General features: G+C 38.1%; 6 protein-coding genes across 14 annotated transcripts in view; 2 read left to right on the forward strand and 4 right to left on the reverse strand.

Moving 5' to 3' along the window:
• LOC18781540 (ATP-dependent 6-phosphofructokinase 2) overlaps window positions 1-3,268 on the forward strand; it is a 4,490-nt gene extending 1,222 nt beyond the window's left edge. Inside the window, exon 2 of the mRNA XM_007213689.2 lies at window positions 2,103-3,268. Within this exon, the coding sequence (XP_007213751.2) occupies window positions 2,103-2,984 (882 nt within the window). The 3' untranslated portion in view covers window positions 2,985-3,268. The remainder of the gene's footprint in view (window positions 1-2,102) is intronic.
• On the forward strand, window positions 3,657-6,742 carry LOC18780491 (glucan endo-1,3-beta-glucosidase 5). The gene is made up of 2 exons (XM_007211932.2): window positions 3,657-4,303; window positions 5,408-6,742. The coding sequence occupies exons 1-2, from the start codon at window positions 3,864-3,866 to the stop codon at window positions 6,516-6,518; spliced, it is 1,551 nt and encodes a 516-aa protein (XP_007211994.2). The 5' UTR covers window positions 3,657-3,863; the 3' UTR covers window positions 6,519-6,742.
• On the reverse strand, window positions 6,667-8,474 carry LOC18778770 (uncharacterized protein At4g26485). Its single transcript, XM_007213775.2, has 3 exons — window positions 7,693-8,474; window positions 7,338-7,536; window positions 6,667-7,163 (listed from the first exon to the last, which is right to left on the reverse strand). The coding sequence occupies exons 1-3, from the start codon at window positions 7,925-7,927 to the stop codon at window positions 6,881-6,883; spliced, it is 717 nt and encodes a 238-aa protein (XP_007213837.1). The 5' UTR covers window positions 7,928-8,474; the 3' UTR covers window positions 6,667-6,880.
• On the reverse strand, window positions 8,649-11,792 carry LOC18780573 (DNA-directed RNA polymerases IV and V subunit 4). 4 transcript variants are annotated; one of them, XM_020561580.1, is made up of 11 exons: window positions 11,638-11,792; window positions 11,323-11,500; window positions 11,181-11,252; window positions 10,995-11,060; window positions 10,809-10,892; window positions 10,555-10,666; window positions 10,358-10,435; window positions 10,177-10,210; window positions 10,034-10,102; window positions 9,042-9,143; window positions 8,649-8,945 (listed from the first exon to the last, which is right to left on the reverse strand). In XM_020561580.1, exons 2-10 carry the CDS (start codon window positions 11,444-11,446, stop codon window positions 9,069-9,071), a joined length of 714 nt encoding a protein of 237 aa, XP_020417169.1. In that variant the 5' UTR covers window positions 11,447-11,500; window positions 11,638-11,792; the 3' UTR covers window positions 8,649-8,945; window positions 9,042-9,068. The 4 variants fall into 4 exon arrangements, with proteins under 4 accessions (XP_020417169.1, XP_020417168.1, XP_007211941.1 ...); XM_020561579.1 differs by having other exon boundaries at window positions 8,651-8,959; window positions 11,323-11,510; window positions 11,638-11,791; XM_007211879.2 differs by having other exon boundaries at window positions 8,655-8,959; window positions 11,638-11,790.
• Window positions 12,680-18,977, reverse strand: LOC18778718 (BTB/POZ domain-containing protein At5g47800). Of its 6 annotated transcripts, none has more exons than XM_020561171.1 (8): window positions 17,868-18,977; window positions 16,184-16,241; window positions 15,916-15,947; window positions 15,586-15,735; window positions 15,275-15,344; window positions 14,537-14,941; window positions 13,692-14,438; window positions 12,680-13,531 (listed from the first exon to the last, which is right to left on the reverse strand). In XM_020561171.1, the coding sequence occupies exons 4-8, from the start codon at window positions 15,642-15,644 to the stop codon at window positions 12,908-12,910; spliced, it is 1,905 nt and encodes a 634-aa protein (XP_020416760.1). In that variant the 5' UTR covers window positions 15,645-15,735; window positions 15,916-15,947; window positions 16,184-16,241; window positions 17,868-18,977; the 3' UTR covers window positions 12,680-12,907. The 6 variants fall into 6 exon arrangements, with proteins under 6 accessions (XP_020416760.1, XP_020416758.1, XP_020416761.1 ...); XM_020561169.1 differs by having other exon boundaries at window positions 16,184-16,311; XM_020561172.1 differs by having other exon boundaries at window positions 14,537-14,935; window positions 17,868-18,976.
• LOC18778183 (nuclear inhibitor of protein phosphatase 1) lies at window positions 20,520-23,890 on the reverse strand. Its single transcript, XM_007211726.2, has 3 exons — window positions 23,312-23,890; window positions 22,443-22,888; window positions 20,520-21,822 (listed from the first exon to the last, which is right to left on the reverse strand). The coding sequence occupies exons 2-3, from the start codon at window positions 22,877-22,879 to the stop codon at window positions 21,006-21,008; spliced, it is 1,254 nt and encodes a 417-aa protein (XP_007211788.1). The 5' UTR covers window positions 22,880-22,888; window positions 23,312-23,890; the 3' UTR covers window positions 20,520-21,005.

Consider the following 23,974-nt stretch of genomic DNA (forward strand, 5'->3'; position numbering starts at 1 on the left):
ATCTTAAGCTACTACTGCTTTCTTTTTTTAGTAAATTGAGTTTAGACCCATAAAATTCATTTTAAATCACCTACAACCCTTTCCTCTAGTTTTCTATTTAAAATATCAAATTTTTTTAAATAATACCCAATGACTAGGATCCAACTAAGCAAGTTACCTAATATAACTTAAAATCTAATTTATTATATTTTTTGGATTGTAAAACTACCAATATTTATAAGTTAATGTGTTATAGGGGGTGTAACTAATGACACCCGTTGAATTTGAAAAGATCTCCAAATAGTTGTAATGGATGTAGGAATTAATTCAGAAACTTATTTAAAATTAAATATTAAATTCCACATTAAAGTATTAGTAATTTATTTTACAACTAGTAATCTATTTTTGAATTAATGGTGTTTTCCTTCTATGAATTACTACTAGTAATCTATTTAAAGTATTAGTAATTTAAATTCAATATTAAATTTAGGAATTAATGTTTTCTTTTAATGAATTATAAGACCAGTATTCTTTTTAATTATAGTTTTATGAATATTAGTGTACATTCTAATGATGTTGAAAAATAATTTGATAATCTATTTATTGTTTTGTTTTTAAAACTTTTTTTTAATGAACCTATTTTTTCTCCAAATATTGTACCTATTTTTTTTCTTTATTAATTGTTTTATGAAAAATAATTTGATCATCATCTTTTTAGTGTTTGTTTTATGAATATTTTTTTTAAATGAGCCTATTTTCTCTCTCAAAATAATGTATCTAATAAAACAATTTACCTAGTATGATGAACCTATTTTTTCTGCTAAATTTTGTATCTATTTTTTTCTCTAATAATGTATACCTAGTAAAACAATTTTTCTAGTGTAATGAACTTATTTTTTTCTTCTAAATAATGTACCTATTTTTAATTTATAAAAAATGTGCATAAATTTCAATTATACAACGTACCTATTTTCTATAAATTATTGTGTACCTATTTTTAATTTATGAAAAATGTACGGAAATTTCAATTACAAAGTAACTGACCTATTTTTGTCAATTTCTTTTGGTAAATAATGTACTTATATTTTTATAGGTATATATTTATATTTATATTTTTCATATATACATTATTGGATATGTATTATATCAGTCCCGATCTCTTGGACCACAGGAGTCCAAGAGATTGTGGTCACCCACCGTTGGATTTTAATCCAATGGTTGAAAAAAGTTTTTTAAAATGAGTGCAAGAGTGAGTGAACCGTTGAATTTACATCCAACGGTGAGTGACTATAAATTTCTTGGACCCCTGTAGTCCAAGAGATCAGGACTGTGTATTATATATATATATTACAATTTTAAGGGGCCATATGTTAGAGGGAATGACAACCAAAAGAAATGGGGTGATTGATATGCTATTAATAGGGAGTTTTAATTACAATTATGACAGTTAATGAAATGCTTGGAATAAATTATGTTTGATGGCAAGGATATAAAAACATAGGAATACTACGACCTCTTATATTCTACTGGTCATTATTTAAGTTTGAAATTGGGTTTTACACATAGATTTATAGAATGATGGGTATATGTCTAGGATTGTAGAGACCTATATTGGATAAGCCCTTCTTTTTTTATTTCCTTAACAAACAAAGGTCAAAATAAACTTGTGTTTAAAATTTGAATTATTGACTTATTTTTTGTTAAATATTAATTCATCGTTTCTGATGAATTGATGATGATCTACTACGTATATACATTTGACCTAGGTACCATAAATTTGGAGAGGTAACCTTTGTTAGATAAGCTGGTGGTTGCTGGTAAATATACAAAATATGGATGTAATTCGCACTAACACAATAGATGCTGATCTGTTGCCGGAAAGATTTTTAAATATGTATCAAGGTGGCTAGACTAACACAGTTGAGCAAACTTTTTTTATTTTTTATCTTTAGGAAGTCATTCTCAGTTTAAGAAAGCGTATTCACAAATTACCAATAAGTAATGTCCATTAAGGTAGGTTACAGATCTTTACAAATCACACCTCACTTTGATTTATCTTATATATATATAATTACATATGATTGATTTATTGATTGTATAAGAAATGTTGTTTGTACCTACAGCTGTACATTGTAGGTGGAGACGGCACGATGCACGGGGCGGTGGAGATATTTCATGAGATTCGTCGGAGAAAACTGAATATTGCAGTGACTGGGATTCCGAAAACTGTGGACAATGATGTAGGTATCATTGACAGGTCTTTCGGATTCCAGACAGCAGTAGAAATGGCGCAGCAGGCAATAAGTGCAGCTCATGTGGAGGCTGAGAGTGCAGTGAATGGAATAGGGTTGGTGAAGTTAATGGGTCGAAGTACAGGTCATATCGCTCTGCATGCAACATTGAGCAGCCGTGACGTGGACTGCTGCATAATTCCTGAAATTCCATTTTACCTGGAAGGAAAAGGAGGGCTATTCGAATTCCTTGAGAAGCGATTGAGGGAGAATGGACATGCAGTGTTGGTGGTGGCTGAGGGAGCCGGACAGGATTATATGAGGAGGAGGATGGGCATGGACAGAATAAATGAGGATGATGCTCAGAACCAGAAACAGGACATAAGTATAAGGGCCGCTGGTGGTAGAGATGAATCAGGGAACCCAGTGTTCCTGGACGTCGGGCAATGGCTCAAGTCGGAGCTAAACAAGTGGTGGAGGAGGGAGCACCCAAATGAGCTCTTCACAGTCAAGTACATAGATCCCACCTACATGATACGCGCCGTCCCTGCAAATGCGACAGATAACTTGTACTGCACGCTTGTTGCGCATTCAGCCATTCATGGAGTCATGGCAGGGTATACTGGGTTTGTGTCTGGCCCCGTCAATGGAAACTATGCTTACATTCCACTTGAAGAGGTCGCAAAGGCTAAAAATGAAGTCGATACTAGAGACCATAAATGGGCCTGGGTCAGATCAGTCACCAACCAGCCTGATTTTCAGACAAAGAGCTAGCTAATCGATCGAGCTAGCTATCTAGCTTTGAAAACAACCTGTGTTCTCTTCTGCTGCTAGGTGTTCAGATGAAGTGAGAGTTTGGATGTAATATTATATACGATGACACTTTTAATTTATTTTCTAAACAAAAAGTTAGTGTTGGGGTTGAAAGTGGGAGGAAAAATAATGTAAAACAAGAGAAGGCTGTTTTGGAGAGGATTCCGCTAATGAGCAGCAATGTGTTGTGTTAAAAATATATATATGAAATTCGAATAGGCAGGCAGGCAGCCAATAATCCCGCTGCGATGCGACACTCACTTTGATAAAGTAAAGAAAAATAGAGAACCAAACCAATTGCTTTTTGGGCCTTCCTTTGTGAATACTTGCTGGGGAAGGGAATCTGGAATCTCGTTTGTAATAAAAGTTAAAACCAAACTGATGTGTCCAGTTATTTCACAAGTTTCCGGCAGCTAAGCTTTTAGGGAGGGGTTTTAGGGGGCAAATTGAAATTGTTACGCATCCAGAATAAATTCAACTTCACCAACCAAACCGACATGGTATCTATCCGAATACTGTTGTTTTGGCCTTTTGGAAATTGGAAGTCGGCTGGCTGGCTGGTGGAGGGTATATAAGACATTTCACCAGGTGCATCATCATTCATCGATAAATAAATATCGTCAAGCTGCTTCCACTTTACTCTTTTTCTTATGCTGTGTTGGTTGCACTGCACTGTTTATTATTCCTTCCCTATCTATCATTTAGCAATTACCAGTCTTTCTCTCGCTCGCTCGTAAGAGTAACCACCCACCACGCCTGGCGCCACCTGCAAACGCGCCTCTCAGCTCAGGCGCCTCTCTCTTTTCCATTGGCCGACCACTTGAATGAATAAATGAACGAATGATTAAAGAGGTGGTGGTTCTTCAAAAGTGGAGTTGGGCTTTCACTTTCACTTTCACTTTCAGTTCAGACAAAATGTTACAAGGCAGGTTTAGGTTGAGAATATTATCAGCTGCTCTGCTTTCTTTATTAGTAATAGTGGGTTGGAGCTCAGCCCCAGTGGCAGAATCAGCCCTAGGAGTGAACTGGGGGACCGTCTCATTCCACAAGCTCAAGCCGTCTACAGTGGTAGATCTCTTGCAAGACAACAAGATATCCAAGGTCAAGCTTTTCGATGCCGACCCAGATTCTCTTCAGGCCCTCATGGGCAGTGGGATCCAGGTCATGATTGGCGTCCCCAATGAGGTGTTGGCCGCCTTGAGCTCTTCCACTGCTGCCTCTGATTTATGGGTTCGCCAGAATGTGTCCAGATATATGCGTAAAAATGGTGTCGATATCAGGTCCCTCCTCCTCTCCTGTTCCTTTTTATTCTTCTTCTTCTTTCAATCTTTTGTGCTCTTGTTTGATGTTGCTCAAAAATGAAAACCAAACAACCTTTTTCATTTGTTTTTGCCACCATCCCTCCTTGCGCTGCTCTGCAGACTCATATCACATTCTCTTCTCCTTGTCAAGTGATCAGCTAGATCTATGCAGCCTGAGATATGAGGCTGCAGCTTGCCAACAAGATGCTCATCTATTTATTAGGGAATAAATTTTGGTTTAAAAGTTCCATATTAATATTAAACAAGCTGACCTCACAGTATTATCAACCCCTAGCTTAGCTATTAACAAGATGTATTTATTGTTCAACTAGATGTAACTCTTGGTTTGAAACTTTGAACTTCTGATAATCCCCTGTTCTGCAACGCATGGTCTATGAAGCTCTAATAGCTGGTTCACCTTCTTAAACCAGACTGCCTTTTCCATTCTTCATAGCAAGCTTCTTATAAACAGGACATCAATCATCCCATGGAATATGGCATATGCTTTGCCACCTTCATTGAGTTCTTCATTATGATAATGACCAAGAACGAGTTCATTCAAATCCATTCATTGTTCAAAACAAATTATTCAAACAGAAACAGAAACATTCCTAGACCCCCTCTCTAAGAATGCCACAAGATAGCCAGTTTGTTGCCAAAACTTTGGTATATGAGATTAGAGAGGAGGAGAAGGGACTTTGATCTAATTGAATAGATGCCTTTTCACATGATCATCATGCCTTTTCACTTTGTTGTCAACGGATAGTCATGGTTGAACATTAACTGATGCTATATTAGACCTACCTACGACCTTACTTGTACAGGGTCTGTTCTATAGGATCATACCTTTGTGTCCTTGAGTTCGTACATCCACCTGGATATGTAACTCACTGTATAGGAGCCAGACAGAAGTGAGTGCATTTCACATTGGAATTTAACTCGATTCTCCAATTGACACTTCGATTTTTCAAAAAAGAATTGAATATTTTAAATGTTAGAGTAAGAATTGTTTCTTCTGCATCTGTTAAACTTTTGCACACATATTTAGAGTTCTGTTATTCAATTCTTGTCTTATGATTGCAGGTATATTGCAGTAGGAAATGAGCCCTTCCTTTCAAGTTACTCCGGTCAATTTCAATCATATGTCATGCCTGCACTGCTCAATCTACAACAGTCGCTGGCTAAAGTGAATCTTGCAAGCTACGTGAAGTTAGTCGTCCCTTGCAATGCTGATGCATATGAGTCTTCTCTTCCTTCTCAAGGGGCATTTCGACCTGAATTGACACAAATTATGACTCAACTCGTTTCGTTTCTCAACTCAAACGGTTCTCCTTTTGTAGTCAATATCTACCCATTTCTAAGTCTCTATGGAAGCTCAGATTTTCCTCAAGATTATGCATTCTTCGAAGGGACAAGCCATCCTGTTACAGATGGGTCCAATGTTTACTACAATGCATTTGATGGAAACTTTGACACGCTAGTCGCGGCCCTCAGCAAGCTCGGATATGGTCAGATGCCCATAGCTATTGGGGAGATTGGTTGGCCCACTGATGGAGCCATCAGTGGGAATCTCACTGCTGCAAGGGTATTCAACCAAGGTCTCATAAATCATGTCCTAAGTAACAAAGGAACCCCTCTAAGGCCAGGTGTCCCTCCCGTGGATGTATATCTTTTCAGTCTGCTGGATGAAGGAGCAAAGAGCACACTCCCAGGAAACTTTGAAAGGCACTGGGGGATTTTTTCCTTTGATGGGCAGGCTAAATATCCATTGAACCTTGGTTTAGGAGGCAGAGGATTAAAAAATGCAAGGAAAGTTGAGTATCTGCCATCTAGGTGGTGTGTGGCAAACCCATCTAGGGATTTGTCAGATGTGGCAAACCACATGAAACTTGCATGTGGTGTTGCAGATTGCACCACGCTCACCTATGGGGGGTCATGTAACGGAATTGGAGCAAAGGGAAACATCTCGTATGCGTTCAACAGTTACTATCAGCTGCAAATGCAGAATGAACGGAGCTGTGATTTTGATGGGCTTGGTATGGTCACTTTCCTTGACCCTTCTATTGGTGACTGCAGGTTTCTGGTTGGCGTTACGGATACTAGGTCTAGGTCTAGTTCTACTTCTCAAGTATACAGGAGGTGGGTCATTGTTTGGATGCTGATTGCATGGAGGGTTTGGTTTTTTGTAATGTGAAAAGTGGTTTCTTAAGTGGGTTTTTCGCGGCCCCCTCTTCTGAAACTAGATGAATGCTAAGTATAGGACTAGGACCTAGGTGATAAATAACTAGTATAGTGATCTAAATGTAGGTGTGTAATTCGGGTATCATGCAAGAGACATGTGGTATTGAATTATTAAAAATATATAATGTGTATTTTGTAGTAAAGAAAAAGAGTTGAATATAATAATACATGTTCACACCATCTTGTAATCTTGTAATTCATAGATTCGGTCGATCACACACTCACACTAATTAAAAGAAAGGGGCCTCTTGATGTTCATAAGAAACTAAGCAGCAAGGCTAAAAGCCTATGCCTAAAAATAAAGGGGGGACCGGATTAACAAGGCGGCAGCCTGAACTTGTAAGTAGTGCAATCGCCAAGGTGGAAAGAGGCATCGGAAAGGGTACCATGGGCTCTCTTGTTGTCGTAACCGGGATAGTCGTCTTTGCGGAAGGGCAGAGTTTGAGTTTGAAGCAGCCCTATCTTGTGTGCTTTCCTCACTAAATCCCATTTGTTGTAAGGATGACCTTCCTTGTGGGTTATATGAATCTCTCCACCCTCTTTTCTCAGCAGAAGTTTAGCATTCTGCAGGAAACCCTTCACCAACCTCTTGTTCAACCTAGTAGTAGTAGTAGTAGTAGTAGAGGTATTAATTATAAATAATTATTAAAAGGGCAATCAAATTCACATGAACAAGTAGTAGAAAATTTAATCTAATCAAATGATATTAAAAGGGCAATGAATGAACTGAAAGAATGAAAAGTAATTATAATAAGTAGAGAGAGTGAGTTACTGGATCTGGCAGTAGCTATCCTCCCGGAAGAGAAAGCCAACATGAGGAAAGTTGTAGACAATCCTGTCAAACCTCTGAGTGCTGAGGAAGAAGTGTTGACTCATTTGCTTGGCGTCCACTCCGTAAATCACTATGCATCCCCTTTCTTCAAGCTCCCTCACATTCCCTATTGCATTACTGTACTTGCTATCAATCTCCTCTGCAAATAAATAAAATAAGAATAACAATCAAAATCAAAATCCTGACTGGAATTCTCGTCTTTTTTTCCAAACGCATAAATAAAATAAAGATTCAACGAATATATATATATATATATATATATATTGGTAAAACAGGAGGCAGGACGGGAGGTTACCCTGGGAATCGAGAGAAGTGGCTACCATGTTGCGGGCAGATCCAAAATGGGTGGCTAAAGAAAGAGAGAAGGAGAAGTCTCCTTCTCCCACCAGCAATATCCTATGCCTCGATGAGTAGTGCATTCTCCATTTCTCTTCCCCTTCATCATCATCATCATGATCATGATCATCTTCTTCTTCTTCATCTGTTTCGACGTTTGATTCCCTTTCTTGGTATTCCTCTTCTTTTCCCATTCTGAATGGTCTTCTGATGATGGTTATGGTTGACTGTACCTTCTCACTTGCCAACTATAACTGCTCTCTGCACCGATTTCCACTGGACTTCCCCCTTCATCTTCTGATGATGGTTAGAATATTATGATATTTCATTTTTTCCTTTCTTTTTCTTTTTCTTTTTCTTTTTCTTTTTCCTTTTCTTTTTAGGATAAAATGTTCACTCTCTTTCTCCCGTAGAAAGAATGGAAGAGGCAGAGATATAGTAATAGTACGTAGGCATAGGCATAGCAAATTAAAACAAAATAAACCCGAAATATAAATTTCTTCTTTTCTTTTCTTTTAATTTTTCTTTTTTCCATCAATACCTAGAAATGAATAATTGAAGAGGTATTTCCGCACTGGAGTGGACCCACTTCGAGGAGAGCCGAATGGTTGAGTTTAAGTTAAGGAGTAAGACTTGATTACAGGAGGACAGCCAGGCGTCAATCGATTCACCAAGTCCAAGGTGCAATATGAATGAAGCACCAGAACAAAATACTTTCCCCTCTCTCGTCTCCCCTTTATTCATGATATTGCTAACCTTTTTTATTCATGATATTGTTAACCTTTTCTTTAAAATTGTATGATTCCTGAGGAAAGTCGTCAAAAAATGCATGAACTGAAGAAATCCAAGTAAAATTCACATTCGTCATCAAATCGGCCAACGATCTCTATCTACTCACTGACCTCACCAAAAAAAGAAAAAAAAGAAGAAGACATCTCTCTACTTCTATTGATGTTAAACTCAACATACCATCCAGTAAAATTCACATTCGTCATGCAAAACATAGAAGAAAACTACTATCAAGAAACAGTCAAAGGAGAGCAGCTATGGAGAAGGAAATTCCACAGCGTCTCCAGTTCCAGGAAAGTCATACAAAATTCCCAAAGACCATTAATACATGTCACATGAGGATAGTAGGTTATGCTGCCGCCGTACCCTTGATACTACACAAAGCAAGATCCCTCCATATGAGTGCCATTTGCATCCAGTAGCCTGCATCAGTTTACCTGAATACCCAACCAATCATACTACGTACAAGGCAGCAAGATAATACCATTTAAAAGCAACATGTAAATTAATATATCTTACCAGGCATCATCACTTCTAAGAGTTTTCTTATGTAGACTGTTTAAGCTTAGTTAGCTCACTTAAGACTTCTTTGAGCGGTTGGCTGAGCACGCTTCTCGTAGTCTGGAAGAAAAAAATAATAATTATAAACTAGTAACTTCAAGTGATTAGAAAAACAAAAACAGTGTCGAATTAGTCAAGGGAAAATTGAATAGCTTTCGTAAGCACACTAAGAAAACAAAAATAGAGATAAACAGTCGATATGCAGAAATCCAAGAAGTAGAATTTTCAGTAACTTAACAGTTCCACGGGAAACTAATAGTTACAAGCATTATCATAGGCCCATAGGCAGCTGGAAAGAAGAATGCATACATGGAAATGAAAAAATCCAAAGAGAGCCATGGGAGACTCAGATGAAGGTTTCTGGTGGTTCAATCAGAAAGAGTAAAAAAGAGGAGAAGAAAGAAACATACAGAAACTGAAAATAGGGGAAAAGGAAACTTGAGAGAGAAAGACGAATGATGCAAGGAGAGGGAGAAAGAGGTGATGCGGCCGTGAGTGAGGACCAAGAGATGGGAGATGTAGCTTCTAATTAGTTTGACAACTATGCCCCTAAGATGGGGATGGCATTGATTAATTTTGAATGTTCAGACCAAAAACAAAAGTGACCAAATTGATGAGTTTCACATAGTTCATGGACCATTGATGATAAAAATACATCAGGAAATAATATCATTCCAATAAGAGATTGGAGGATATCAATTTTTCAATTGCAATTAATTCAAGGAGTGAAAACCAATTATGCCTTTTTCAGCCTTTACATCAAAAACAAGAAAACTCTGACAAAATAGAAACACAGTAGAGATATTCCAGAGTAGAACTAAAGCATTAATAAAACAAAAGATCATATATATATATATATATTTAAACTAAAATTTTCTATCTGGATCATTCAATAAGGTCAAAGAAAATACTAGCCACAAATTACAAACTTCTTATGAACATTACTCTACCTTCAAGGATGGTACTAGAGCAAAAACTTCATCAGTGGTTTCGGGACAAACATTGGCAATCACACTTATCTGCGGCAAGAAAATTAATATCAAATACCATTGCTTAAATTTTAAAAACTAATACCAAAGGTTGAGATTGTAACCTCGCCATCTGAGACACCATATTTTGTGAGAGTCCTAATATTTAAGTTAAGAGTTCAATGGCAAAGAAAGATATTCATCTAAACATACATATAACCTTGAGGAACAAATCAAGCATTCTCAAGCACACACATACACACACGCCCATGAACATATAAATGTAAAGGAGCCAATCAAGGATACTCAAGAACTTTTCTGACAGATTGGGGATTAGTATAGTGGCTGGTTCTTTTGGCGTACTGCAGTCCTTTGTCGAATGATCTGAAAGCAAACCAATTGGAGCACTTCATATACACAAAACAAACATCGATTGCTATAACCAACAACCATTTTCTCAATTGCCATTCTTCTATTGAGAAAATAATTAACTTCATTCTTACACAGGGATTTTAATAGTAGGATCTTTAGACAACAGGATCATTTGCTCCTGGATTCCTTGTAATATATCCGCAGCCTCACAATCCATCAGACATTTGGCACTCTGTGGCAGTTCTGCAAGCATTAACAAAAATGACAATTATTTGATATAGGAAATATGAAACACACAGAACTGAACGCTGAGATACTATACTATAGTAAGTAAATATAACATGTTATAGCAGAAAAATACTCTATAGCCAAGGAAAGTGCTCACCCTGCTCAATTTTGAGCTCCAGTGGCTGTGGTTCTTTCTTTCTGCCATTTCCAACCTTGTCTCCTTTTCCCCCTTTGCCCCAATCTGCTTAAAAAATCACATTTTGTGAAAAGGGAACAAGAAAACATCAGATGAGTGATCAAAATGGAAATTCATCAGAATACTGAATTTCAAACAATATCAGACCTTTCCCTGAGGCAGCAGCTGGGTTATCAAATTTTGACGAGAAGTTGGATTTGGGTTCATGCAAACCTGTAAATTCAAGTACCAACATTATAGATGTTGACGATTGAAGAAGATAAGCACATGCATGACTAAAATATGAGAATAAGTTAAATAGGAAAAGATAGAGAGTGTAGAAACATGATCAACCTTCAGAATCGAACTGGACTTTTCTCCCCTTCTTGGACTTTGTTGAGCTATCATCCTTCCCTTTCAAGGAAGCTACAGAGACAGAATTATCTAATGTCTTAAAGAGAAAAAGAAAAAAAAAGAGAGGCAAGAGTAGCATTACAAGTTAAGAAAAGTAAAGAGCGAAGAAAAAGCAGACCATCCTTTGTAGAAGGGGTAGATTTCAGTGAAGATTTTACTGCTTTGCCAGTAGGCAAAGAAAACCCTTTTCCTCCTTTCTCCGACATGGCTAGATTTTCTGCAACTCCGCTGAATGTTGGAAACGCCCTTTTTACTATTCACTGTGGAAACCTCAGAACGTTAAAGAAAACAAAATTGGGGGTTTAGGATCTTTTATTAGATACAAACGACGCAAAAGAACCCTATACCGACGAAAAGGGAAAGTTCACATTATAAAAGAAAATCAAACAAAGGATACCGGGAGGAGAGAAAGCAGCGGGGAAAGTCACCGGCGGGAAGGCCCGGAAATGATTACTGTGCTAAAAACCTTATTCCGGGATTGGTTTGGAGTTGTGGACTGCTTTGTCTTTTTCGCTGGCTTTAATTTTGCTCATGTTCTCTCGTGCCGTGTGCACGGATTTAACCCATTAATTTTTCGTGTAGATTTTGGGTCATGTCGAGTTGAACCATTGAGTGATAGTAATTAAAAAATATTTATAAAAAATCAATAAATAAATAGGTTAATGAGTTATATAGGTATTTTAACAAGTTGTCGAGTTATATAGATATTTTAGTTGGTTAACAGGTATTTTAGCAGATTGATTCGTTATGACCCATTTTGTTAAACATGTTACATAGGTATTTTAACGGGTTGACGGATTGACTTGAAATCCACTTGTTTATTGAACGGATCATGTCGAATTGACCCAAAAATGACCTGAATTTTAATCATATAAATTGAACCTGCTAATTTTTCATGCGGGCTTCGAATCGTGTAATAAGTTGTGCCCGAAATTACCACCCTTACTCCCGAGTCTTGAGCCCTGACTGACTTTTTCTGTTGCTGCCTTGTGTCGAGAATGCACACAGGCTAGGCTAGGCTAGCAACTTAGCAAGCAAAAGGCCGACGCATGTCACATAAAAAATTGGGGTGTAATAAACTGAATATCACAGTGCTAAAGTTCAAAATTTATCGACATTTTTACTTGATTTGGCTTATTTCACAGTGCTCAAATTTTAATTATAAGCTCTATGAACCAAACATGCCTAGGCTCATGTTTGACTCGTTTCTTAAATGAATCGAGCTCAGCTTGACTTGTCCAGGCTGTATCGATAACACAATTAATGTACGAATCAAATCTTTGAAGTCTTGAATGTGTTATAATTTATCTTATTTTGCATAGGCCAATTAAACCAGATTGGCAACTTTGATTTTATGGGACAGTAATAAATATATAATGTAGTCCCTGTTTGCCTAATTAGTTTAGAATTAGACTTATATTTAGGATGACAGGATGAGTGCTTGCATATGCAGCTCTGGACCCCTTTTTCTTATTAATTTCTTCTAGTTAGTAAAACTAGCTATTCTGGTATTCCCCACAGCAAGAACCCTTTAAGTTTACGACACAAATGGTGAAGAGGGCTCATAACATAAGATCGTTAACTGACAGATTTTATGAAAAGGAAAAACCTTAATTACAACAAGTGCAAAGGGAAGAAGGAAAGGTCGATGTTGATGTACGTTTTTGCTATCTATCTTTGCCTTTGTCGCGGCCATGGTCCGATCTACTTCCCCTTTGTATCATCTTCTTAGCATCCAACTTGCTCCCAGATCCCGTTTCTAGTTGATGTTCTACTTGGTCTTGTATTTCTGTTGAGCTAACAATCTTTCTTTCGGTTCCCACGGGAAACTTTCCATCTGATCTTTTTGTTTGCAAATGCAGCGGATAATCTTTCTTTCCAGCAACATTGGTTCTTCTTGTGCTGTGATCCCCTCTACTACTAGTGAATTTATCATGATGATCTGCTGCTCCCAGTTTTAGCTTACCATGTCCATGACCATGACCATTATGAATATCTAATTCTCTGCTAGTTGGAACTGTTTGTTTTCCTGTGGAAAAGAGCTCCTGGGACTGGGACTGGGAGGGCATAAGTGGCAGTAGTTTATGTTTATGATGATGATCATGAGTTGCTGCTGCCTTGGAGTTGGAAGCTCTGTCTCTGTCTTGTTCAAAGAAGAGGACTTGCACAACAGTCCTCAATGGTAGCCGCTCATTTTTCACAGCATGAGCGCGTACCTCGGGCGACAACTTCTGGCAGTCTAAAATGCGGCAGAGGCGCTTCTTGTCTGCCTTGCTCAGATCACCATGCTCCTGCTTAAGTTAATAATAAATATAGATATCATGTATAATCAAGCAGGTAATGTTCATAGAGTTAATTGTTCTTAGCTTGCTCATTAATTTGATTATCATGTATTGATATTATATATGGAATTGGCAATGGCAATGGCATTCAGTTTAATTAATGAATCACCTTTAGATAAATGTTAATAGCCTTGTAAATGTCGTCATGGTCTTCCCTTGCAATATCTGGCAAAGCTTCGGCCAGAGATACCAGTTTTGAAACTGGCATGTTGGCATCCCTGGCAACGACTTGAAGGTAAGAATCGATGAGCTTCCCAACCTTTCTCATTGTTCCCAAAAACTGGGCGCTGCTGCCGTTTGATTCAGAAGCAGAAGCAGCTGCAGGGGATTGTCTTCTCCACAGCACCAAGAAACTTTGTAAAACTGCCACAACCAAGTCAATATCGTAAAATTCTGGGTCAGTGGGCGAGTGTGATGGAGAAATCAGGTCATTCACTGTTGCCTCTTGGAGTTGTAGACTGGACCTCCTTAATAGTTCTGTCTTTGTCACTGGAGACACTCCTAAGTAATTTGCAACTATAAGAAGCCTTAGCAAGAATCCAACACAAACTGCTCTCTTATCTCCAGGAATCATACTGACAATGGTATCAACAATTCTTCGATTCTTCTCCACAAATTGCTCATCTGTTTGTGGAGGCGGTCTCGTGGTGTCTGGCAGCCAACGACAAGCATAGACGTGCAAAGCTTCACCAATGAGCTGCGGTGGCAGCATGTACGTTGATGCAACAGCAGTAATTATACACCGAAACAGGTCTACATCAAGGTCTGATATATCCTCTGTCCACCAATCCTTTGGAACAGAATGGTGTTGCTTTTTGCTGTAACCAGGTCTAGTATAAGTGTAGGACCATGAGACCTGCAATGCAATTAAGATCAATTTAATCATTTTCCGTTTCAGCATTGCTGCTGCTGACAGAAGAAGTGCATGCAATAACATATAAATGTATGCGTGACCTTTGCTGGAGGTGTAAGGATTTTTTCAACAATTGAATCAATGCACTTTCTGATGATTCCAAGATTCTCAGACCACTCTGGCAACTTTACTGTGGTTTCTAGTGTGGTAATGGAGTCCTTCCAACCTTCAAGAATGCACGAATTGAAGAAAGCCTCGAGTTTTGGAACAAAATTTCCCTTCTCTAATGACTCAGTCATTCGAAGGAACTTAGCAGCACAAAATGCAGGTACAAAGTTATACGCACTGAGGTTAATCGTAATTCCATAACAGAACTTAGCACACAGTTCGAAAGCGTCTTCACCTCCTGGAATATCGTGAAGCTCTATGCTGACCTTTTCAGAATCACCAGAGTCAGAGCAAAGCCGTTGTAAGAGGCCACATTTTGGAACAAGTGGAAACTGCAACTAAGAAAGCACAATTATCTCTTCCTTTCCAAGAACAAGCATACATATGCACAGCCGTTAGCTGCATGTTTTCCAATAGTTTTCAGTGAAATATTGAAATGCTATTTCTTTTCCTATGGTCTTCCTTTCCTTTCTTTCTCCGGTTTTATGATGCTTTAAGAATACTTTATGCTTTAAAAGCACCACCATGTGCTAAACATAAAAATACACAGGAACTATTGATCAATTGATCAGCAGAAAGATTGCACAACCATAGACTAGTATGCATATAGATTTGTGATAATCCATGCATTTGCACCAGCGAGGTACGTACATGATTCGTTATTCACATACCTTATGGAGAAGATAACTGATGTTGTTAATTTGTATGAGAAGGTCGCTTGGTACATCTGAAATCACAGTCCTGCGCATACAAATTAAATCAGTTTCTTCTGGAAATGCTGAAATTGTTGAGAGTACTGAGTGACAGCTCACAAATTAACCACATTTCGTATTAAAATCCAGTACACAGCTTTGGTTTCCTATGTGAGCTGTGTGTGAGTTCATACACATGGGAAAATTCATTCCATACAATTTGTGAAACAAGTCAATTAATTTCCACTCGTATATGACTATGAGACAAAATTGGAAATAGCTCATAGTACCTGGTGGCTTCTTCTGTGCAGAAGGTGTCCGGCTTGGTCCCAATTTTCATAAACTTCATTTCTGGATTGGTACTTTCCTTTTAATACAGAAGATCAATCAGTTGTGCCTTCAAAAAAACTGCTGCAACAATATCCCCTTTCGGATGATTTCTGAAAGAGATTCAGATCCTAAAATTAATAATAATGCAGTTTCATCTGAATTGGTAACTGATTAATTAATTAATTAATTAATACAAAGAAATGTATCGACTAGCTAGCTAGATTCAGTAGAAAGAAAGACCAATCAAGCTAATTCATCAGCTGAAACTGATCAACTTAGGAGATACTTACAAATTATGAAGGATTGCCGCCGAGGTACGAAGCTGATTTTAATATAGTTTCAGTAGCCGAATGAACATGCAAATTGGAATCGCCAAAATCCACAATCACGAAAATTAAAGAAAAAAAAGAAGACGACGGGTTAGAAGAAGAGAAGAACAAAAATGCATATCGAAAGCTATAAACAAAAATTGTCAAAGAAAAAGAAACAATAAATATAAAATTATGGAAATTCGATCATATCAGAATGAAGTTGTGAAGTAGACGTTATGGCCCTTACCTGATGATCATCTTTCCTCCAACAAGGTGTCTCGAGGACCCACCATCACGCATTGTTCCTGCATAGCACCCAGCCGCAAGTCCTTTAATTTATAGCTAGCTAGCTATTGAGGAGGACGGGGTTTTTTCCTAAATGACATCAATTAAGAAGAAAAAAAGGGAAGAAAAAAAAAATTAATTAATTAATTTTTGCTCTCAGTAGTGTCTACTGTGAGAGGTGCTGGTGCTGGTATTAACAAATAATTAAGTCAATCAATATATATTAGAAGGGTGTCAGTCTACTCTCTGGCTACTCTTGAAGAGGCAAATGGGATTGAAGGATACTGGTTTTCCAGCCTTCGCTTGTTTGCCACAACAGCCATGCAAAATATTTTACATCTGAATCATTTGGAAGTTAGTATATATATATATATATATATATATATATATATATGTTGTTGAAGCTCATTTAATTACACTGAATCTCTCACTCTGACTCACTGACTGACGTACGTTAGGAAGGCATCAACCAGAAACTGATATAAATACCAACAACCTGATGACTGATGAACTTAGTAATTTTGTACTCATATTTACTTATATATATGCAATAATTAAAGTTTCATTTAAATGACATCATATTAGTTTTTTTGGCCTGAATGTAAAGAGTGAGGGTGTGGATCATCAGGGGAAAGATTTATATATTCATATAACATTTTATATGAATTCCTCCATCTCCATCGGAGTGAAGCTCTATATTTTTCATCAAATCAAGACTCTAATCAATGCACAATAAACATGTATAAATGCAAGAAATGGAAAGAAGAATCTCTCTTTTTCAAGACAATTGGTAGGCTTTTTTATGATCACCATTGATCGATACGATTGGTTGAAATGGGAGATGGATAGGGCTAGCGTGGTCTGTGCTTATACAGACAAGTGAAGTAAAGAGAGAGAGAAGCAAGCATGTATATGTGTATGTATTATGTATATGTATAGATAATGTGGCACAACACGCGGTACCAGGTATCAGATGGGAAAAAAGGCCTTGAGATTTTTGTTCCAAGTAGCAAAGTAGGAATGCATGCAAATGCAGAGAAGCCTAGTAGCTTACAAGAAACTTTTGTTAAAGGTAGCTTTATCCTTAGCTAGCCGGCCAGCTAGAAGCCCAGATCCCCAACACCATAAACAATATATTCACTGTATTAATTCACTTTTGACATTGATAATAAAGAGCCCCTCCACAAGGTTTTGTTCATTTCTATTTTGTCCATATTCAATTGGAATTAGTTTCTTTTTTAACTTTTTGGACATTTTATACTTATCCTCTAGCAGCTAGCAAAGTATGGCAGAATCTTTCTTTCTTTCATCTCATCTGTACGTATGGTATAACAGAATGGAAAGCCACTAGCTGGAGATGTATTTGTACGCATATAAGCTATAAGCTAGCTAGCTAGATTATTATCAATCAGATCACTCCAATCTCCCTCAACTCATTATATACTAATTAATTAACAGGATCATATTAGCAATCAATCAGTGGTGGGACGACTCAGCTAATGACTTACAGAAATGCTTATTCCAGTGAGTAGTGATAAAAATGAAATTAATAAGAAGAGGGTACCGCAAGTAAACAATTGAAGTTGTTGAATTCCAAGGCAACAGCTAGCACCATTAATTTACAGTAGAAAAAGCGGCAACTTTACCTTGCAACTTCAAGTGAGTGGACCGATTGAATTGGATTGGAGAAAGAGAGTGTAGCTGCAGAACCAAATGAATATCCAACTAATATATATAATTTCTGATGGGAAACCACTAGCCAGCAACAAGGAGAACAGGGCTTAATATATATGCTTGGGTGCAAATGAACGTGAGAGGATCAGATGCATATATGCAACGTGAAATAGAATATTTCATGCATATAACCCTCAGTGAGAGAGAGAGAGAGAGAGAGAGAGAGTAATTATGGGTTTCTGTATAGCTAGCTAGAAGCAACTACTGTGACTGTGAGACACCAACTAAAGAGAAATGAGTCCCGAGAGAGAGAGAGAGTGCGTGCTTGTGTGGTTGGTTGGGATTAGTCAACATGGTAATGTATGAAAAGCACGCACATTATGATAAACTGGTTGAATAGAAAAAGAAGGGAATTCCTTATAGATATATATTGGAAAAGACAGGTCTCTTCTAGCGAACGCGAACAGCTCTTGTCTAATTTTCTTCTTCTTCTTCTTCTTTTTCTTCTCTCTCCCCAGGACAGGATCCAAAAGCTCCAAGCGAGAGCAGTCCAACAGCTATAGGCTGGCTGGCTTGAAATTGGTGCTCTATGATTGAATCAGAATTATAATTCAACTGAAATCACAAAAAGCATGCAATATTGCCAGATTGTGCAAAGATTGCAAGTGGGAAGTGAGAAGGCCTTAAAGAAAGAGAGAGAAAGAAAGAGAGTGCTCCTTCCTAGTGGCATGGGGTGGAACATGCTCTATCACGTGGGACCATCTTGTTCATCTCTAGCTAGTCCTCCTTAGCCTAGTTAGCTATGTATATATATATATATACCTTTTATGTGTATATATATATATATATGTATAAAGAAAGAAAGAAAGAAAGGGAGAAAGAAAGAAATTAAAGACAGATCCCTCCCTCCCCAGTCTTGTCCTCGTTTGTGTGTATGTGAGTGTGTGTGTGTGAATAAATCTTATTTCCTCATCATGCTTTCCCCCACTATGTAAGGTATATTCTTCTTCTACTGTTGTACACTGCACAACCCCTTTTCATTAGTTGGTTGGCTTGGGTCCTCTCTCTCTCTCATTTCCATGCATGTCGGCCACGTGTCTTTTCCTGCACCGTTGGTTACATCTCGCAGTCACGCTGATGGGATTGCCGTGCCTTCCCCTTGTCGGTTGCTTCCAGGGCCAGACACAGACAAGTATTTCTCCCACTCTCTCTCTCTCTCTCTCAACCAAGCTCTCTACTCTACACAAAACACAAGCACTCGTGTGCATTGTGCAATATTATATTCCCGTGTATGTGTATCGCTTTTTGGATATTTCATAATTAATGATGCATGAGATGATATGCGATCATTCTTTAGGGTCCCGGCCCATCCCTTCAACATAATCTCTTCGTTTGAATTTGATTGAAAGATGGCTGAGCTAACTGTTAATATTATTCATTTCCAACCCTAAAATAATTTAATTTGTGCCACTTCGATTCCAACCTAATTAAGTGCCAAGCGGCCCTAGCCTTATCAAGTGATGATCGATCATCATGATATCATCACTAAAGTCTAAACTAAAGTGTCGATTAAGGTACGTAAATTACTTTCCAGTTTCTTAATTAGATCTTGTTATCATTGCCCATTATCTAAAACTAATCTTTGCAAAATCCCAACTACATGGCCCTTTTTCGTTATGCGAAAGTTTCTTCTTTTTTTTTTATTACTTTCTAGCTACTTATTATGTACCCGTATATATAATGGAGAAAATCTCTCATTACTAAGTTTATGAGAAATTATAAAATGTTACTGTAGTAGAGCCAAATATATCCATTACCTGTCCAATCCAATCTTATATTATATGTACTACTAGTCTACGATTACTGACATCTTTCCCTTCAAAATAAGTGATGATCTTCCCCTTCTTATTAATTGTTTCCTTTAGTTTCTATATATATATATATAATTATGTAATATGTTGTTGCTAGCTAGCTATAATTTCTTTTAAAATTTGTTTTTTTCGTAATTGAACATTAATCTCGATCCAAAATGAATGTAATTTAACCTACCACGGCAAGAAACTAGTCACAGCCTAGATAATAAAATGTCAACTTGTATAATTGCAATGCATGTGCAGGTGATGGCGGTAGTCAATCTCTACTCCATCATAATGGGCCTAGCCTCTCTAGCCTAGTAGTAGTAGTACTGAAATTTCCAAAAAGGAAGGATCTTTCCTTATTTGGGCAATCAGGTTCAGTTGTGAACACCCCATTGCATTGCCCATATATGCCTCTTTGATCTCTCCTGTTAATTATTTGCCGAACTTATTTGCTTTTCAGGAATTTTCATTTTTCATGTCTATACTCTACCTCTACGTACATACATACATGTTTGTATGTATGTGTGTATTTTGTTAGGGCCACACACCGACGTATATGAAAACTCTCCTTGTTTCTTTGTTTCATAAGGTTTCAATAAAAAAATTTTTCTTTCTATGTATGCAAGTATCATACACAAAAACCAAGCTACTCGTTGCCTTGAACTTCATATATTAAGGTAACAGGAACCGGAGAGCTGCACCTGCAGCTAAAATCTTTAGTGGAGGAGGTCAAGGGGCAAAAGACCAAAGCCACTTTCGCAAGTATAATGCAATGCAAATTGCAGGATGGTGACATTATGACAAACCTATGTCAGTCAGTACAAATATATTATATATCATCAAAGACGTGTGATTAGCAAAGCCAGGCTTGGCACATATTTATAGTTTTTCTACGTTGTTTCATGCCATACTAACGTTTCAAGTTTTAAGTCTCTAACAAGCCTACGAACCGAGGAGATACAGTAACAAAGATATTGACAAACCCTCTCACTACAAAACTATGTCCCCACCCCCACACACCAACCCGCAATCAGCATCTCACCACAAACTTACATGCGTTCGAAGCCACAATCTCGGACATTAACCAACTTGGAGATTATGAGTCAGGGCAAGCCAATACAAAGAAATTTGTTGATGAGCTATAACAAAAATCCCATTCACATGGGAAGCAAGACCATATAATTTTCATGGAAGGTTTTCAACCTCCAAAAAAGAGAACCAAATAAATCATCCACTGAGTTCTTGCTTCAATCAATCACCAAATAAATCATCCTCATCATCATCAGCGTGGCTTGAGTTAGTTCCAACCTTTACACTTAATGCCTTCTCATCGGTTTCTCTACTTGGAGAACCTTGTTTACCACTAGAACCCGCAGAAGGATATGCCCAGGAAGAACCCACTTTGCCTGAAAAAGAGTCTCCATAAAGGTCATCATAAATCCCACCCTTTGGAGCAGTTTTGACTCTATTTAAGACCTGTTGTAATTTTTCAGTCATGCCTTTTTGGGAAGAATTGTCTTCCTTTGCAGATAATTGCTCCTTTCCTTTTGGTATTACTGTAATCTGCACAAGGGATTCATATTTCCCAACAAGACTTCCTTCTTTTACACCTATTGGACCAGGTTCAGTCTCGACATCCACACCATCTGAAACCCCGACTACTTCAACCAGCTCTCCGCCCACTTGATCCCTGAATGACACTCTTGCCTTCCTAATTCTCTTGGATGCTCTCTCTGGCTGCTGGGTGTCACCTTTTGCACCTGAGTCACCAGACTCACGGGACATAGGCCCTATGTCAAACCTGGTCAGACCATGACGATTTAGTAGCGTATTATAAGCCACGACAGCTTCTTCATCAGAGGGATCAGGAGGCGGAGGCAGATAAACCTCTGCAGGCAGTGAAGGACGAGGAAAAAGAGCTGCATCATTCTTTCTCAAGATATAAGTTCTAGTTGATGCAGCAAACCGCAAAGACTGCCCCACTTCAAGCTCAACAGGGGTATCTTTAGTCACTCGTTCATTTGCAACAAAAGTGCCATGTGCAGATCCCAAATCAATTACATATATGCTGCAGAAGGGATAAAGCTTGTAAATGACACTAAATGGAAGAAAGAAAACTCCAACAGCATCACAAATGGGTCAAGCAATCACCCCAACACTATCATGGATATGAAGGACATGGCCATGGCCATCATGAAAGCATGGTGGTGAAATAGGTCAATCCCTGAAACTCCTAGATGATCAATTGAATCATGAAATTGATGGTTCAGTTCATAAGGTTACTCTTGTTTAGTCTAAAAATAGAAACCTCTTCTTTAAATCTAAAACCATTGAAATAGTCAACCATCTGGCTCTATCATCTAAGATTGGAAAGATATAAGTTAGTAGAGTATTTATTTTGTTCATCTTTTCTTCACAATTTTCTAAGAGTTCTGAACCCTCATGCAGAACAAACTTTAACTTGGTCAACAAAACCTTCACTTGATCAACAAAACCAACAGCAAGCACACAATACAGATATGTACAACCAGCTGGAATTCAAGTACAAACCAATTATGCTATCCCAGCTGGAATTCAAGCATAAACTAATTACACCAACATATAAATAACAAGATTATATGCAATTGAAGCAAATAGAAACTGAATGTAGATGATGTAAAGGGAAAACTGAGAAAAGGTGTGACTCACCTTCCATTCTTGTGAGGAACAACAACGGCATGTTGGCGGGAAACGGACTGATGATCCAGCACAAAGTCACAAGTTTGAGATTGGCGGCCAAAGATGTTGCGACGCCTATCGAGAGTAATGCGATCAAGAACCTGACCTTCCTTGACAACCTCAAGATAATACACACCGGGGCGGGGATCAATTGCCCAGTCAGGGGGCTGCCAAGTGGACTGACCCCCACCAAGCTGAGTGAGATGCTGCTGCGGAGTCTGCTCAACCCCCACGAGAGGGGCAGGCTCGGGAGGTGCAAGAGGGGGAGGAGGAGGTTGATGTTGGGCTTGATGCGAATGCGAAAGAGAGGGCAAGGGAGTGGATTTGGAATTGGAATTGGGATTGAGCGAAAAGGGTTCCAAGGACTGAGCTTTCTTAAATCGATCAAGGCCAGCTCTTCCGAACATGATGCAGTTCTGTAAATGAGTCAGGACTCAGGACTCGAGAGAAGGATGAATGTACGTGAAATCTGAATTCTGAAAGTTATACATATACATATATATATATAGAAGCATCGGAGTCTCACACCAACAACCACTGAATCACATCAATACAATTCTATTCTATTCTATTTCTAACTTGTAAAATGGAGTGGAGCTACAGTCCACCGAAGAAAGAGATAGAGGGAGAGAAAGTAGAGAGTAGAGAATAGAAGCCTCCTCCTCGTCCTCCTCTTCTATCACCTGCTATAATCTAATAATCTCATCCCAAAGCCTAATAAGCAAAATAGGCAGATCTCATGTCATCATCTAATCTAACCATCAAAATTACAGTTTTTTCAAGAATCGAATGCCGAATAAAAGCAAAAGCACAGTTATAGGAATTTCCAAGAGACTTACGGAGCTGTCTCGCAGTCTCAAACTCTCAGTCTGAGAGTCTCGAAGCCAAACAAGGCAGAGAGGCCATGGACTTGGAGGGAGGGAGGGAGGGAAGGAACTGCCTAACCAGAGAGCTTCAGAGGAGACTGGAGACTGGAGACTTGAGAGGGCGAACTAAACTAATAAAGGGGACTCTGAAATTCCAAGCTATTTTCATTAACAACAACAACTAAAACCTAAAAGCCGCTGCCTCCTTTGCCTTTGCTTCCTTCCCTCCTCCTCACTCTGTTTTTTTTTTTTTTTTTCAATTTAATTGCTTCCTCACTCTGTTGTTTGTTTTGTTTTTTTGCCCGAAATTCGGGATTGGGATTTTATTATTTTGTTTATTTTTATATTCTTTTTTAACTTTTGGAGCTGGGAGAGGTAATTAGAATTGATATAATACAGCAACCAATACCCTTTGTTTTCAAGAATAATGCCGGAGTCTGGAGACATCAACTTTTGGATACCAACTGCCATCTCCAAAGACTAATGTTGGAGACATGACATCAGTTGTTGGCGTTCAATTATTTTTGAGTGAAATTTCAACTTTTACAAGGTAGTTATGATTCTATTTTGGGTACTTGTTCTTATGCTTGACTCTCTTGTTTGTTAAACTACAAAATGGTTTTAAGTAATGAGTCT

Source organism: Prunus persica, chromosome G4 (assembly GCF_000346465.2).
Source record: "Prunus persica cultivar Lovell chromosome G4, Prunus_persica_NCBIv2, whole genome shotgun sequence".
NCBI classification, from domain to species: Eukaryota; Viridiplantae; Streptophyta; class Magnoliopsida; order Rosales; family Rosaceae; genus Prunus; species Prunus persica.

What these genes read in the sequence shown, in the direction of transcription:
- LOC18780491 (XM_007211932.2), top strand. Translation starts at nt 3,864, where the DNA reads ATGATTAAAGAGGTGGTGGTTCTTCAAAAGTGGAGTTGGGCTTTCACT. An exon ending in AAAAATGGTGTCGATATCAG is followed by an intron (nt 4,304 to 5,407) that starts GTCCCTCCTCCT and finishes TTATGATTGCAG; the next exon opens with GTATATTGCAGTAGGAAATG.
- LOC18778770 (XM_007213775.2), bottom strand. Translation starts at nt 7,927, where the DNA reads ATGGGAAAAGAAGAGGAATACCAAGAAAGGGAATCAAACGTCGAAACA. An exon ending in CACTTCTCTCGATTCCCAGG is followed by an intron (nt 7,537 to 7,692) that starts GTAACCTCCCGT and finishes ATTTATTTGCAG; the next exon opens with AGGAGATTGATAGCAAGTAC. An exon ending in GATAGCTACTGCCAGATCCA is followed by an intron (nt 7,164 to 7,337) that starts GTAACTCACTCT and finishes TACTACTACTAG; the next exon opens with GTTGAACAAGAGGTTGGTGA.
- LOC18780573 (XM_020561580.1), bottom strand. Translation starts at nt 11,446, where the DNA reads ATGTCGGAGAAAGGAGGAAAAGGGTTTTCTTTGCCTACTGGCAAAGCA. An exon ending in AGCTGCTGCCTCAGGGAAAG is followed by an intron (nt 10,893 to 10,994) that starts GTCTGATATTGT and finishes TTTTTTAAGCAG; the next exon opens with ATTGGGGCAAAGGGGGAAAA. An exon ending in GGAGCTCAAAATTGAGCAGG is followed by an intron (nt 10,667 to 10,808) that starts GTGAGCACTTTC and finishes TAATGCTTGCAG; the next exon opens with AACTGCCACAGAGTGCCAAA.
- LOC18778718 (XM_020561171.1), bottom strand. Translation starts at nt 15,644, where the DNA reads ATGAAGTTTATGAAAATTGGGACCAAGCCGGACACCTTCTGCACAGAA. An exon ending in TCAGTTATCTTCTCCATAAG is followed by an intron (nt 14,942 to 15,274) that starts GTATGTGAATAA and finishes GTGCTTTCTTAG; the next exon opens with TTGCAGTTTCCACTTGTTCC. An exon ending in TCCTTACACCTCCAGCAAAG is followed by an intron (nt 14,439 to 14,536) that starts GTCACGCATACA and finishes ATTGCATTGCAG; the next exon opens with GTCTCATGGTCCTACACTTA.
- LOC18778183 (XM_007211726.2), bottom strand. Translation starts at nt 22,879, where the DNA reads ATGTTCGGAAGAGCTGGCCTTGATCGATTTAAGAAAGCTCAGTCCTTG. An exon ending in GTTCCTCACAAGAATGGAAG is followed by an intron (nt 21,823 to 22,442) that starts GTGAGTCACACC and finishes TCCCTTCTGCAG; the next exon opens with CATATATGTAATTGATTTGG.